At 52.7% G+C, this 16,128-nt stretch overlaps 1 protein-coding gene across 4 annotated transcripts in view; it reads left to right on the top strand.

Annotated features, from left to right (window-relative positions):
• LOC122381389 (synaptosomal-associated protein 25-like) overlaps positions 1 to 16,128 on the top strand; it is a 36,138-nt gene that overhangs the window by 9,730 nt on the left and 10,280 nt on the right. For all 4 annotated transcript variants that reach the window (XR_006256522.1, XM_043365470.1, XM_043365472.1 and 1 more), the window contains exons 2-3: positions 2,155 to 2,302; positions 7,820 to 7,861. Coding sequence is in view for 3 of the 4 variants with exons in the window: in XM_043365470.1 (XP_043221405.1) it covers positions 2,228 to 2,302; positions 7,820 to 7,861 (117 nt within the window). In the remaining variant the exon portion in view is untranslated. The remainder of the gene's footprint in view (positions 1 to 2,154; positions 2,303 to 7,819; positions 7,862 to 16,128) is intronic.

Here is a 16,128-nt window from a genome sequence, read left to right as displayed (position 1 = left end):
TCAAGCGTTCTGATTTCCAGCTCGGCAGGCATTGGAGGGTTATTCTGGCTCTGACTGCGTCACGGGTCTGGTTTAAGACCATCGCCGCCAGCCGCAGAGGCGGATAGCGTTCTCAGCCGGCTGTAAGTTCGTCAAGTTGTGTGCCCAACGCCCCGGGCCTCTCCAAGGAGCTGCCTGAAACGGGAAGGTCAGAACGGTGACCTTTGGTGGGTTCTGGAGGGCGCTCGGCGTTTGAGATCTTCTGAGAGACGGCGTTCATCAGGTTCGCTGCGTTGGTTTAGTTTTCTTGTTCTTTTATTTTGGATATCGGTACCTACTACCTACTTTGTTCTTCTTGGTCAGAAATGATGAATGATGTGATTGCTGAATAGTGTGAAACCACTGGGACACAAGGCCGCAGGATTTGGATTGCGGAGGTAATCAATGAAGTCCTAGTGTCTGTTGGTTGCCTACTTTATTTATTATTCATTGCATCGTCCAAGCCTTCGCTTTGTTTCGCCCTATTTATTGTGGTTAGCTTGACAAGACAACTGGTGAATCCCGGCTTCTTTAAAGGAAATAGTTCACTTTCACGAAATTATTTTTTTTGCAACGGATTTATGATTTTTTATGTTCAAAATAATCAGCAAAGAAAATAAAACCTTTTTATAACAAAATATTATTTTCTATATTTTGATATAGGAAGAACTTTTCAGTTTCTGTAAGGCACACGCGATCCAGTATGAAAAGAGCATGGGTCCCGAAAATTCTTCAGAAACAGAGAAATTATCGCAGCCACCGGCATTTGGGCGATCTGCTCGATCTGATAATGTTCCCCTGAATGCCCTAATTGATCAGTACGAGAATTTCTCTCGAGTTCTCGTAGATAATTTCTCTAGTTTCTGAAGAATTTTCGGGACCCATGCTCTTTTCATACTGGATGGAAATATATGCAAGGCACACATCCTCAACGCAAGACACCTTTTTCGGGACGAGAAATAGAATATCTTTGCCTAGGGTGATCGTTGGGCTGTAAAAGCTCCTGATTTATGCTCGTCTCAGCCCAAGCTACGGAACTGCTATTCCAGTTCAAAACCCATGTTAAAAAGTGAACTATTTCCTTTAAGCCGTTCTTGCGTTGGCCCAAGCAAGTCTGACGTTGTGATGGCCACTGGCCAGGGCTGGGGTCGGTGTACGCCGTTTTTGCAGGGTGCCGTGGGCCGCCAACTCGGGTCGAGCAAAATCACCGCCTAGCTCTGCAGCTCTGTGGGGAAATCAGAGTCGACTGTGGCTTGTTTTATTCAATTCTCCGACTGTGTTGACTGTCCGGAGAATTCCTTTCGACAGCTGGCTCGCTTCTAGCGGGCTTCGTTTCCAGCCACCTTCAAGCACCATCTTTTTCAGAGTCTGGATTGCGCTTTAATTTTTTGTTCCTCCGTCGTCTGTTGTTGCCGATTCACCAATCTTGACTTTTGTTCGCTGATGCACCAGCGTAGACTAAACTCGACCCATCTTCCAATTGTTCATGGGTTGAGCTGCGGGGATTGTCTCCAGCTAACTCTAGCGGTCCCTCTCCTCACCGTCCCTGACCCAATGTTACCGCACCCTGCACGCTGGGAGAGCCGGCTCAGCTGGCCACTGCTCCGGACGGGTACTCGGGCGCGCTCATGCGTCCTCCGAAGCCCGGTCGGTGCCAGTTCGTTGACTCTCAATCGCAGCGGACCTCAGTTCGTTCCGCGAACACCGACTTATCAAAAGGCTGGAGCGGTGCTCATTCAGAGCTGAAAGCTTTAGAAGAGTTCACCCTGAAAACGCAAACTTGCGGCCAAACTTGGAATGGTTTCGTTTTAGAATTTTAATCTCGCGTGAGCTTTGAGTTGATGTACCCATTGAAACGGGTGCTTGTGTAACTGCGTAACAGCGCTAGAATATGATCCATGCAACAATAGCCCATGACCAGTTTACTCACTCTGCCGGGCGCCGGCTGCCCATTGCTGCATCTCTCTCTCTCTCTCTCTCTCTCTCTCTCTCTCTCTCTCTCTCTCTCTCTCTCTCTCTCTCTCTCTCTCTCTCTCTCTCTCTCTCTCTCTCTCTCTCTCCTCTCTCTTTCGCTCTCTCCGCAGTCTTCTGTAGTGACCTCTCCCCGTTCTGACTCTCCCCCCTCTACCTCCACAGCCGGTGTCTGCAGTGACCACCGCCTCGACCGTCACCTCTACCGTCACCTCTACCGTTGCCCGCCCTACCAGACATGGCCGCCGACGCTGAACAGCCGCGCTCGGAGCTGGAGCAGCTTCAGCAAAAGGCCAACCAGGTCACAGATGAGGTGAGTGACGTAACGGTGACCCCGCTCAGGTCATGGGTGAGGTCAGGGATGGTGATGACCTCGGCTAGGTCACGAGCTAGGTGAGTGTGCAGTGACCACGCTCAGGTCACTAGAAAAATGGAAATTGTGATGACCCTTGACCTCGCTCAGGTCAAAGATAATATCAGTGGTGGGACGTCTTTTACTCTGTCTGGGGCTCATTGACTGCTGAGCTGGTCCATGAAAGGGGACGCAGTACAGGGTCTGATACGAGCGCTCTGCTACCAACTGTTTCACATGGGTGTCGTTCCACTTTGAAGCTATTTATCAACTGGAATTTTAAAAATGTGGTCTCGTTTCGCGGAAACGAATCAGCCTCATGCTTTCAAAGACAGCGCGTGAATAAGAGAACAGTGAAATCAATAACTGGCGGCTCGCTGTGGCAGGCCGGTCTGCCGCCCTCTTCTATTTATACCACCTAGCCTGTTACATCCACGTGATAGGACAGGGCATTTTTTGCCTGATAGAAAGAGAAGTCCTTTCCTTTTATTGTATACTTGCTAAAACGTAACTTTCTCACTTTCAAAGAAGCTGCAGTCAAATCCAGCATGTGACACTAAATTAGGTACTAATCGCCAGCTGCTTTTGGGTCGTACCGTTTAGACCATCACACCAATCAGCGGCCCTGTACTTCCCCGAGCTCTCGCACACTCCCCACACTGCCGGCCGTCCATCTATCGTTAGCTGCGGCCGGTATGGATGGCTGCGGTGAGGGGCGGCGGCAGTAACGCGCGTGGTCCCGCCCGCCCGCCCGCCGGCAGGTCGGTACCGGGTGATGGCGGCAATGTAAGAGAGTCTCAAACCACATCTCACACAGGAGGACCATACCTCACCTAGCCAACCTCGTCAACGCCCACGGATATATAACGCCGGATGTTTGTAGTTCAGTTTTTGTAACTGCGACAGGAATTTCAACCGTGATGTCGTTAATACCCTGCAAACTTCCGGTACAGGTTTCTACAATCTACATAGTAGTATTCGTTTTATCAAAGACAATTTTCGAAAACAATTACTGTATCGAGCTATATGGTCGGTATCATCGTATGCCTTCCCTGTGACCCCTGTGACTGAGAAGGTTAGCATCTCTCTGGCAAACACTCACCAGCGGGGTCGGCTATTCCCCTTTGTTGGCATACGTCTTGTCATATCCCCAGCTCTCAGGTCGCTCAGCTGTCACCTCTGCATACCCCCCCCCCCACACACACACATACCCTACCCCTGTGAGGATCCCCCCCCCCCCACAAAGTGGGTGTACGGAAGCCCGCGGAAGGACCTCAGCCGTGAGTCGGCGTCACGATCGGCCGTAACGGACACACGCGTCCCGTTCCGTCACGCAGACCAGACTCGTTACGCCGTCTGAATAAGTAACGCGGCGCTCTGCGCCCGTGGCCCGGTAATGGGGACGTATTGATTCCCGGCCGCCAATAGCGTTAATGCTGGGCGTCGCAGCCGGCAGCGGCACTGGCCGCAGGGCGGGGCCGGCCGAATATTGGCACGGCTCTGCGGCCGGCCGCGCGCCGTCAACTGGCCCAAATGGACGACCGGGGTCTCTGTGGGAATAGCGGGGGTCAGGGTCTGTGAAGGTGATGGATCGTTTTTAGGTGGAATGCTGCTTTATGAATGCCGACCTTTTGAAGAGAATGAAGAGATGTAACGCGAGTTGTAGTGAAATTGCTACAAAATGGTTTAAGCTCGGTCACGAGTAGATCGGATGAAACTTCGGGTGGAGATGTATGATATTGATCGACAGCTGCTGACTGAGCTAACAGAATGCTACCTGATCGAACTGAAGCACTGAGAATTGAGAGCCAACTGAGCTAGCCGGAACTGTGAGAACGGAGCCTGTGGCTCTCCCCCGTACCCTTATCGCAAGAGATAGACGGACCGGGACGGACGAATGAACCGATGGAGGGGAAAAGAAACCGTGTAGATGGACACGAAGACACATCTAGGAAATATCTAGGAAACACGACCGAACAGTGTACAGAATAGGGTGACTTACTGGCGACCGCATATATCCTGACAGCTCACTGGAAATGTCGTCGGCGTGGACCATCAACCATTGAGAAACTTGAAGGTCATCAAAATGTCAGTGACGCCATTTGGGAATTGGATCCATCGGGTATTTGAAGATCAAACCATCCGACGTGTTCTCCAAAGCATCTAGGAAATCGTATCTTCAGGCCATTTTATTTGACATACCTACGCTGCGAGCGTTTCGCTGAGATATGAGAGGCTACATAAGAACGCTGGCGTTTCCTACACTTGAGTCACGCGTTGGGCGATTATGTCTGTTAGACACTGGACAGAGTACGCGGATTAGCAGGAAAACTCGTTCGCTGGACAGGAAAACCGGGTGCCTGCCATTTCTCCCGGCGCGTTCCGTTATTGGTGCCCGCTCTGTCTGTAAGCCGGCCACAAACACCTGTGTTCCGTAACTGTCGGCTGCTCACCGCCATGGCAGCATGCACAATGTGAACCGTCCGTAGCCGTGGACCTAAGCGGTGCGCGCTAGTCGGTTGATAAATATAGTCTGACTTATTGTAGCATATGGCTACTTTTGTCACTTGAATACATTATTTGTACCTACATTTGCGCGCTCTCATATCATTTGTTCCCTTTACTTAGTGGTCTCTTCTTTGGCTCGTCCAGTCTTGTTCGGAAGCTCTGATTGATCTTTTTTCTGTTCGTATGGCGGTTGCAGCCGACATCCGTGGGACAATGTGGTCGATAGACTGCAGTGCCGATAATCTCCGAACTGCTCTGCTGCTGCTGAGTTCATACGGGCTGGAACGAAACGGGCGATGTTATGGAAACGGCACTTGAGCTTTCTTAGAATGGACGATTTTTTAGTGTTGTACTGCTATTTATGACATTTGGTGGTATGCTGATGATATCGGTGCTGGAAAATTTATATCCGAGCTAATAAACTGATTCCTGGCAATGCCAATGTATAATGCCATTCTGCGAGCAAACTGCGTGCAAAGCATTCCGCATCTAATGACAGTTCACTGAAGCTTATATTCAGCCATTGCTGATGAAATCTATTTACGGCACCCGATAAGCCTGGAGCCACAAATGACCTTTATGCCGATCAATGATGGCTTTTAGATCGGACGGCTCATCACGGCTGTCGTCAGAAATCACGGTCTAGCATATTTCATAGCCTCATGTGCAATGCATCATGTTTTACGTAAGACACCCGATCCCTATTTGCTGTCGTGAATTGACGCGACGGGTTACCGAGAGCCTCATGTGCTTTAGTGTGTGTCGGCGTTGACGTCTATTATTATTGCATTCTGACCTTTGATATCTAACCCGCGGCACCCACGCTATCGTTGTAAGTTCTCGTCAAGCTCGTTCTCGGTAAATCGCCCGGTGCGTCTCAATACAACTGACATTCGCATTAGGTTATTCCAACGTGGCTTGGTTTTTCGTTATCTTTGGGCTTCGCTGCTCAATCAGAGTTCTTCGAACGAGAGATATGCGCACACAGCTCATCACGCTAAGTTTGGAGTCTTTGCGTCATTGCTTTTTGCTATCGTAGCTCCATAAGAACAAAGCCGGCGGCTGAGACCGTCATCCTGCGTCATTCCTGGTCGGTAGTTGGGCGTCATATTGATCTAGGTTGCTGATGAGTTGACGCCAGTGGCGGCGGCAGTACGGATCAACGCGTCATTGGCGGCTGATATTGCCCGCTCCAATGGTCTCTCGCGGCGCTTCGCACTTTCATCTGCTGCCGCGAATGACTGCCTTCTACTCGGTCTTAGCAATGCAACGGCCGTGATTGATTGCTGGGGTACTCTGATAGCTGCTCGCATTGCGTCGAGAGCCGAGCGGAATCGGTATCCTTGTATAGGTATGTTTAGTTTGTATGCTAATAGGTAAGATATATCATTATTTAGCATGTTAGTTCAGTATAAAATTTGGTTAGTCTTTCTCATACTGCAAGAAAGAGTAACATCAATCATATACATCGCAACCGATCGCCAGCTTCAGTTTCTCATGTGCTGTCTTCATTGTAACTTTCCACTTATCAGCTAAACCCAAACTGCGCAGCTTGTGTGCTTAGTAGACCTATTGTTACTCAAAGGTTTGCATCATCCCATAATCCCCATGCATACATCGCCGGCTTGGTGGGTTACTAACAAGTCTCCAGCTCGTATCCTGTTCTGTTAATTTGGAGCCGTTTCTGGGAAGTGGAACGGCTGCTCTGAGCCCGTTTACCATGTGTGGAGCGCGGCGAGCGGGCGGGCGGGTGGTCTGGGCGGGCTCCCACCCGGTATTGATCGCACTGTGAGGAGTGGGTCTCGGGCGGAGACCGAACGAACTGGGACAGGGCGGTCAGACGCCTATAGGGGAACGGAACACATTGGGACAGGGGGTCAGACGCCTACAGGGGAACGGAATGAACTGGGACAGGGCGGTCAGACGCCTACAGGGGAGCGGAACGAAGCGGGACAGGGCGGTCGGACGCCTACAGGGGAACGGAACGGAACGACACGAAACGGAACTAACCGGATCCGGGCGGTCAGACGCCGACAGAACGGAACGGAACGACTTGGAATGGAGCGAAATGGAACGGGTGGCCGGCTGGGTCGGGGCGCCAGACGCTGCTCCCCGATGGAACGGAACGGAAGGACACGAGACAACATATGTAGAACGACACGAAACAGAACATCCGTGCAGTCGGAAACAGAACACAACGGAAGGGACTCACGGCACCGCACGAGTTCCTATGATACTGTCGGATGGAAATGTCACCGAGTCTGTGACCTCTCCCGACATCCGACCGCGTCTCACGGCACCGGATGTATGACGTCATAGCGCCGACCCGGCCGGGTGACGTCACTCGGCGGTGTCTGGCCGGATGTGACGTCAGAGTTAGACTGGTGCGCTCGGGGACCTTATCTGGCTGAATGGCCGCCGAGTTGGGATGGTTTCGATCGGTGGCGCGGCTGGCAGGTCCGGGACGTTAAAGTTATGTCATGCCGTGATCCCGGGATACCATGATTCCGCTATTCCGTGATAGCGCGATCCCGTGATCCTGTGCGGGTGCCGTGATACAGTAAATAGCCAACGCTGATAACGGTGGACAGGTGGAATTAGGCTGAATGGTCTCAAGCAGCCAGCAGTCAGCCCGCCCCAAATACCCACCAAACAGACAAAACGGATATACGAGTATAGAAATGATGAGCAGTAGGTAGCGAAAAGATAGGTTTTGAAATGTGTCGCTTGGTAATTAGCTGTCCGTTGTTGATATCCTTCTTCTGTTCATACTTCATAGATATCGATACTTCGCTCAACAATGGATATCAATTTTATAGTTTTTTTTTCTCCGGTTTATATGGACCTGAGCCCGGGACGAGACCCAATTAGACTGATCTGAAACATCACCGATCTTTTTACCTCTGATTGCTCTCGTGTCCGTCACTGTTTCACAGACCCATCTGACCTCTCTGCCCCTCTGTTTTCCAGTCGCTGGAGAGCACTCGGCGCATGCTGGCACTATGCGAGGAGGTAAGCCACCCTCCCTACCGTGAGCGTGTATACCCCTTGTTGCACCTCCCCCCCCCTCACTGACGCGTGTGTGACGCCAATGGTCCCGTGTCACTCCCACCGGCCACCGACGCGTACCGAGAGTGGTCACCAGTTGCTGGGTTGGTGGCGACAGCGCCTGGGGCTAGGACGGTAGCGGCAGCGCCTGGGGCAGTGGCGGTAGCATTAGGTCGCGGGGTGGCGCCGGACGATAGTGATTGTGCGACGAATGGGTCTGGCATGTCAGGGCGGTTGCTGGGGGAGGAGGGGGGATGGAAAGATTAGCAGACCGGGCAAGGTGGTTTGGACAGTGGGATTACATGTGTTGGGATGCTGGGATGGAATGCATTATGGATCTAACGGATGGTCCCGGTTTTGGGATGGTGCGCCGTGGCCCAGATGGGAGCGAGGCTTATAGGCATGGCTGGGTTATGTACAGTCGAAATTGAGTCAAGACCGCGTATAATAGAAGTTTTGATTGTTAACATGACTCGTGTCATTATCTTTCACGTGCGTCATGTGTGAACCCACAGAGAAGAACAGATCAAGAGCTATGGGGGACCAGATGCGGATTATTTTGTTGGCCTGGTTACTTGGGAAGACGACCCGGCTGATGTAGTCCAAAAATACTCGCTTTCTCTTCTTGTTACGTGATTCCCAGTTTTGGTGGTATCCCTCACTCGACGTGGTTCCCGGTATGGATCGTTGTTATGGATTCTGTCTTTCCCACTTCAGATTTAGCTAGTTTCGGGAACCGTCTCCTCAGAGACACGGCTCTCGACTCTCAGACAGCGAGACGACAGCTTGCTGACGAAACCCCGCCGGGCGACCGGACGGCGGCGGGCGGATCGACCGGGCATCTGCCGGCTGACGCGGCCCCCGCCCCGCCCCGCCCCCGCCCGGAGGGTGGGCGGTGGCAGTGGCCGCCTCTGACAAGGCAGAACGGCCTCTCCGGGGCTCTCCACCGCCGGCGCCGCCGGCCGGACGGCCAGCTGGGCAGGGTTTGATAGGTGGCCTCGAGGGGCCACAGCGCTGTGTCTGGATGCTGACTCCGCCCGGCGAATCGGTCAATAGAATATTCCCTCAGTGTTTTGGCCGATCTGGCTGATGCTGATTTGGCGCAATTCCCTTTTATATCAGCCCCACAAATATCCCCGGCAGCATAACTCGCTGATTGAACATCCTATCCGAACGTGCCCGTGCATCTATCCCTGAACGGAAAGAGTCTCCGTCAGAGCGCCGTTCCGGGTCGGGCTGTATTACTCGGGCCGTCTGAGGGATGCATGCCATTTGTTGGCGGCCGATTGGACGGCCCAGTGCGCCGTTCGGCAGAGTCTCGGACGTTTTCTCCGCTGTTTTCTGCGGCCGAGACGCAGCTGGCTGTCAGACGGCGGCCGCTGACCGGCGGCGGAGTTAAGATATTTCTCCCCCGCAATCGCCTCAGCCACTCTGCACTCTGCTTCAGCTAGTGCGGTGGGGAGCACTCCACAGGGGGCTCAGATCCCAACTCTGGCCCACTCTCTAATTCTGACTCCGTCTCTGGCGGACCGTCGCGGCATTGCAGCGCCGTGTCAACATCGATCCGCGCTGGCTGGACGAGCCACTGGCGGCTGGCGCGCTCTCTGCGCCGAATTGGCCGCCCTCCCGGCCAGCGTCGACGCCGCTATCGACTCCCGGCCTCCCCGGGCGGACGGGGAGGGGGCAGGGGAGCTGCACCGGTCCCGGACGGGCCGCGTGGCGGGTCGGCCGGTGTTTTTGGTCAATGGTTGGACTGGACGCTCGTAAACTGTGGACGTGGAGTGGGCGCGGGTCGTCGCTTGGCTGGGGTTGGTTGTGGTTACCGCATGGTTAATTACTATGCATTTCAGACCCCATGAGACCCTGTTTTTTGGCGATAATTTATTTAATATTTGTCCAATTTGCTTCAAATTTTCACAAAGGTCATTTCAGCTCAAGCGCCAATTTTTGTCAATATGGTCTCTTAACAAAATATTAAATTTAAGGGTACTTGTCGTTGCCTCGCAATGTTAAAATCGGCTCCGTAAATCCGTCAGTGGAGTAGAGGCTATCCGTGCGTGCGCATGACGTCACAAACACGTGACCATTAAGCTCCGCCCTCCCGGCGGACGGGGCGGTGACCTTGGCCGGTCAGTCGGCTTCGTGGAGCGGGCGGCGGTGGCTGCTGCACCGGGGCGGCTCGCATGGAGCGTAGCTGCCGTGCAGTTGTTGCAGCCGTAACTTCATCGAATGAGCAAAAAAAAAGCGCGCATAAGTAACGCACTAGCTGAAGCCCTTGACTTTGTATTTATCACAAATGTACGTACTTCCTGTTCAGTCACAAAAATATAAATTCCACACAAGCTTCGGGGCTTGTGAAAAACGCACATAAAAGATGCTGTTGATTTCAAGTGGTTGCGTAAAATTATGTATCAGGTCAGACTACGTCCAAATTACAAAAAAAAAATGTGTTTCTTAATTCTACACCTTTTATGTCGGAACATTTTTATGTTTCTAGAGCTCTGTAGGCCTGACAGCTCTTCCTGCGAAACCTTTCCCGTATAGTGCTGACCGTTCCCGTATAGTGCTCAACGTCCGCCTGCCACATTCCTATTTCTTTTTGTGCACGTCTTAACAAATAACAATATAACACATACAGCGATAAAGGACAATTCGACCACACGACACATCACGCTTCTGTTCCACCCGGCGCCCCGCACCGCTTTACGAATCACGAATACGGTCGTCTCGCTGGAGTGATGCCCCAGGCAATCGGCCGCGCCCGCGACATTAGTCTTCATTCTACTTTGTTGCTTTCTGCGCCTTCCTCAGAAACATTTATTGAAGCTGCCAAATATATCAATATTTTTGGGTCATGTGGAGGCTTACGCATGATCTCACAGTATTGGTGCCAATCGGAATTTCTTTTCTTGGAATTCCAATTTTTGTCCAATTCCAATTTGGAATTTGGACGGAATTCTTAACATTTTTTGGAAATTAATCGGAACACAAGGCATTTAAAATTTAAAATTTTAAAACGGAGGCCTTTAAAACGCTTTTAAACACTTTTAAAATTTACGCAAAAAATGCAAAAATCGTTAAAAATTGGAATAGCCCCCGCTTTGGACAAAATTGGAAATTTACTTGGCAATTTCTTGGAATTGGATCGGAATTGGAATTGAAATTTCATGAAATTGGCACCACTATCTCACAGGTAATCGGGTATAGTGACCTGACCCAGCCTGACGATCAGATAGGTGCAACTCCGGCGTAAATAAGTGCCCAGAGTCCAAGAGTTCATCTATCTTTTCTCTTACGGCCGGTTCGGTCCTATAATATAATTGATCCTACTCTGATTCTGAGGCCAGTTTTACCAACAGAAAAATGGCCGCCTGCCGGAAATTTTCACCTAAGGACCGCTTCACATACGGAGCGTAAACGCGATGGGCACGTAATCAGATAGGGCTTTGCTTTTTACGCTCCGTATCTGAAGCAGTCTCCGCAAAGAAAAACGGCAGGCGGCTATTGTTCTGTTAGTAAAACTGGCCTCTGATCATTATGAATATTATGAGCTGGTTCGACGTTAAAATACCAAAATATGGAGAAGAGGACACCACTGCCCTCGAACGGATAATTTTTGGGCTTTCGTCCCGTAACAACTTTGCCAGCTCCATTGTCTCCAGTATGCGGTCCTGATGCGACCTCTCCGCGGTGCTGACGCCGACTGCCCATCGCGGCCACGGCCAGTGGGCGGAGTTAAGCTGGGCCCGGCGTAACGTGATTGGCCAGCGCTCCTATCCAATCCGGTGCGGCAGCGAGCGAGCCTCTATCCGGGTGCAAAAACTGATTAACATTACGAGCCAATGACAAGTGCTCTAAATTTTGATATTTTGTTAAGAGACCATATTGACAAAAATTGGCGCTTGAGCTGAAATGCCGTATGCCAAAATTTCAAGCTGATTGGACAAAAATTGGAGAAATTATCGCCGAAAAACAGGGTCTCATGGGGTCTGAAATGCATAGTAGGCGTCACGACTTGCTATTGATCCATGTCGTACTCTAGCGCGGGATCCATATAATTATGTACTTACATAGTTCGGGATCCTTGTGACCTAATTTGGACTCATGACCTAGTTCAGGGTGTATATCGTGACTTTGTAATTTACATTGTGACCCAGTTTGGACTTTACTAGTATTAATACTTGGTTCGGGGCTCAAAATGACTTGAATACCTCGGGATCCAAATTTCAGCCCAGCCATTGATGTTCGGGATCCGTTCCACAACCTTGTTCGGGATCCGTTCCATGACCCAGTCTGGGGTCCACATGAGTATGACCCAGTTCGAGCCAACTTCGAATCCGGTGTGAGCTGAATGCAGAAGACGCGGCCGCCCTTGAATGTGGTGTGATTTTTCAGGGGATCGAGCAGAGTGCCATTCGGAACACGATCCCCGGCTTACGAGCGATGCTGGTTCGTCTGGGACGCGCCGCGGCAGTCATTTCCAGCCGGGCGTATCGAGCGGTGATTCTGTCCGCAGCTGGGGCCATCCGTACTCGAATTCCAAATCGGGCTGAAGTGGCGGCGATGCCGGTATTGTCGGCTGAGATTCAGGGTGACCGGGTCAGGTCAATGTCACGGTGCCGGTCCGGGCTGTTGCGAGGATAACCAGCGTGGGTCCGACCGACGCGCCTGCTCTGCTGTAGCCGCGAGGTCGGGTCTATGGGGAGGGCAGATGTAGGTCGATAGGACGGTGCCACAATGGATGGCGGCAGGAAAACGCCTCCTCCGCCCCCTCCTGTCGGATGGTGCGGCCGCAGGCGCCACGCTGATGATAGTAGATGGATGATTCCCTGGACAGAGCGGGGAGAGCGGGAGGATGACAGGGGGAGAGTGGTGGCAAGGCAGTTGATTAGATATATGCGCGGTGGTTGATCATTTGACAGATGTTGTCGGGAGGAGAGGTGAGCAATGGTGGTGGGTGGGCTTTGAGGGAGACGCTTGGCCGTGAGGGCAGTGGGCGGGCAGTAAGGGTTAGTGTTTGGGTGGATAGGGTTAGAATTGGGAGTTGGCTGGGTGATAGAGACGGCGGATAAAAGCAGAGAGCAACGTCAAGACTGCTAGGACGCATGAGCTGATATGGAGCTCATGACCAAATTTTTAGCTGCCTGGCTCGGACATTCAACGAGAAAAGGCTTCTTATTTCTTCTGACGCTTCGAATAAGGGAAGGCCGGGGTGGAATAATAGCAGACTGCACAAAGGGGACCCAGTTCTGTGGTTACGCAACCTCGTGATTGCGTACACTGTGTGTGCCTTGTGTTGTAGTGTCAGTGCCCAAATGTGTTCGTTGGTTTAAACCAACGAATCACTAAATAGTGATATCGCCTGTCGTGTGACGATTCTTCCCCATACTCTCGACAACCTCTAATAAGCCTCTGTCGTCTGAGCTAATTCCGCCCCTGCCGTTTGACCCGCCTTGACCCCGATCACGTGACAATCTGACCCGGCCCGCCTTTCCTAACGCTGCGTGTAGAGCAAGGAGGCCGGCATCCGCACGCTGGTCGCTTTGGACGACCAGGGAGGTGGGTTCGACGGGGCGACTCAGCCCCCTCCCCCACCCTACCCTCTCCATACAGAGGGTGTCACGTGATGTTACTGCGCATGTGCACTGCCTGTGATGTTCGCAACTGTTTGTTTATCATGTCAACGCTCGGTAGTTGTTGCTTACGTAGTTGTACCAGCACTCTACTGCAGTTTTTGTTTATTGTGCTCAACTTCACTGTGTTGTACTTTTGTGTGACGTGCACCCGAGCACTGGCTGCATATGAATGTATGAAAGCAGCTGATGCCGAGGCGATGCTCTTCATAAGTGCTTTTACGGCCTCGGCTGATGCATTAACGTGTATGCTAATCTTTTGAGTCGAGCGATTCCGGTTCTGTGCTTCAAGGTCGCTGTTTTGACAAGGATGCTGCATTAGGAGGCAACTGTCTTCATTTTGTAATTGTGATCGTGCGTTTTAATTGCATATCAATCTTGCCGTTTCATGATCTCTTTATTTTCACCAGCTGTCTTTGATCGTGAATTTATCTTTCGGCTAGCCACTTACGACTACGATCATTCATGATATCACGGAAGCTCCCCTTTCTCAGAAAGTTAATATAGTGCCGAAAGTGTAACATTCAGCTCTATATTCAGCACTACATTAGTCACACGGGTGAACCGTGTCCAGAACTCAACATAAACGAAGCCGCCTATCGTCGTGCTGAGCTGACTAAACTCAATTCATACCGTCGGCCCCGACGAACTTCTCCCCCGCCGTGTCTCGGGCTGAAATCGGAGCCTGTCGGACCAGACCGCCGCGCCGCCCCGGCCGATCGGCGCCAACCGGAGTGTGATTGCCTCAGGTCGAACGGTTCGCCGATTGTCCGACCCGCGCCGCGTCATTGTACCGACGCCGGTGTCAGAGTTGGGACTCAAACAGCCACCGCTGGCCGACCGGCCTATGACAACACTTTGACTGGTGGGCCGGCGATTGAGCCGAACTGCCCTGAAATGGCTGAGTTTTAGGCGATGATTTGTGCCTGATGGTGGGTGCTGAGGTAGTAGTTCAGTGGCGACTTTTACACGGAGCCGGAGGTTAGTTTTCAGCGCTGTGTCGCGCTGGCTGGCAGTTGGATTGCTCATTAGTGGCGGTGGCGGCGGCGGTAGTAATGACTGTGGTGGCGCTGGCGGCACATTTACAGCAGGACTGCGCAGTACGGTGTCTGTACTGCACCAATGCACGTCAGCCGTCCCCGTCCCCCGGGCGCCGGTCCGGTGGAGCAGCTGGTCACGGGGGCCGTGTACCGGACACACGCCGTCTGCAGGTCACGGGGCACACACATCGGGATCGATACCGGATGTGTGATGCTGCTGGGACTAAACGATCGTCGTCTGCAGCCACTTGGCGCACCTTGAGGTGGAGGTGACCCTGCCGTGGTAGATAGTGTGCCGCCGTGGTAGGTATGGATCTGCCTTCAACGCACAATGACCTTTCTGACCTGTAGTAGTTCGTCGAGACCGACTGAATCTGGCCTGCAGTGACCATCCGGCTCAACTGGCTGTGACCTGCAGTGACCCGTCTTGACCTCAAGTGGTCCGCTGGGATCTGTTGTGACTTGCAGTGGTCTCCTGTGACCAGAAGTGGTCCGCTGTGCCCTCCGTACCTACAGTGGTCCGCTGTGCCCTCCGTACCTACAGTGGTCCGCTGTGGCCCTCCGTACCTACAGTGGTCCGCTGTGGCCCTCCGTACCTACAGTGGTCCGCTGGGGCCCGCCGTGGCATGCAGTAGTCCGCTGTGGCCTGCATTGGCCCTCGGTGGCCTGCAATGGTCGCCCTAACTCACTGGTAGCTGTGGTGGCGCCCAGGGAACGGCCGGCACGCCGCCGGACGCGCGTCGATGGCGCCACGAAACAGTAACGCTACAGCAGCTGCAGCGCCCCCGGTCATAAAACAACACACGTCGCGAGGGGGCGGCGGCCGACGGTTAGGTCGGTGCCGACTGCCGTCACTGCTCGCCGGCCGGCGTGAGCTGCCGGCAGACTGCTGCTGGGCGGTGGTCAGCGTTGCTGGGCAGACCGAATGGTTATCACCGAATGCTTGGCGTTCTGCTACCGACCGTTCACGGCTCATCACTGAAATCACAGAGATGCACCAACAGCCAGTCCTATTCACCGGAGCTGATCACATGTGTCGATATGTGCCTAGCCGAGTTCTGATCGTGCTAAACCGAGCTCCAGTAGGTTCATACGTTATCCCGTATCCCGCACCGTACTGTGATTACCAGTCCCAGCACTCAAAGGCAACCAGCTACCACTGACGTCTGGAGGCCACCAGTTGCCTGTGATGCTGTCAGACAGCGGGCTCATGCTTAGTGGAGCGGGCTTCCGCCACTTCCCGGCGAGCTTCCCCTTTCATCAGCGTCCGGACACATGGAATGGCCGGCCGCCGACGCTAGCTCCATCGCCTGAACGGATGAAGCTGCTCACAGCGCTGTTAGCTCCAGCGCTGAAACTACCGTCGTCATTGGTGTGGAAGAGATCGACATTAGTCAAGGAGAAAGTCGGCAGTTTTTTGTTGGCGTCTGCCCAGTTTCTGGCAATGTCGACTGCTGACGCTATCCCATTCCTGTTAGCGCCCGCCCGAAGACCATGTCTGGCGCCGCCCACTTGCTTCTAACATTGAAACCTGCTACTCTGAGTTCCCTTCATTGCG

Source organism: Amphibalanus amphitrite, unplaced genomic scaffold (genome assembly GCF_019059575.1).
Source record: "Amphibalanus amphitrite isolate SeventyFive unplaced genomic scaffold, NRLGWU_Aamphi_draft 000119F_arrow, whole genome shotgun sequence".
Lineage (NCBI taxonomy): Eukaryota > Metazoa > Arthropoda > Thecostraca > Balanomorpha > Balanidae > Amphibalanus > Amphibalanus amphitrite.
Note: the sequence above shows the minus strand (reverse complement) of the source record. Positions and strands in the feature narration are given on the sequence as shown.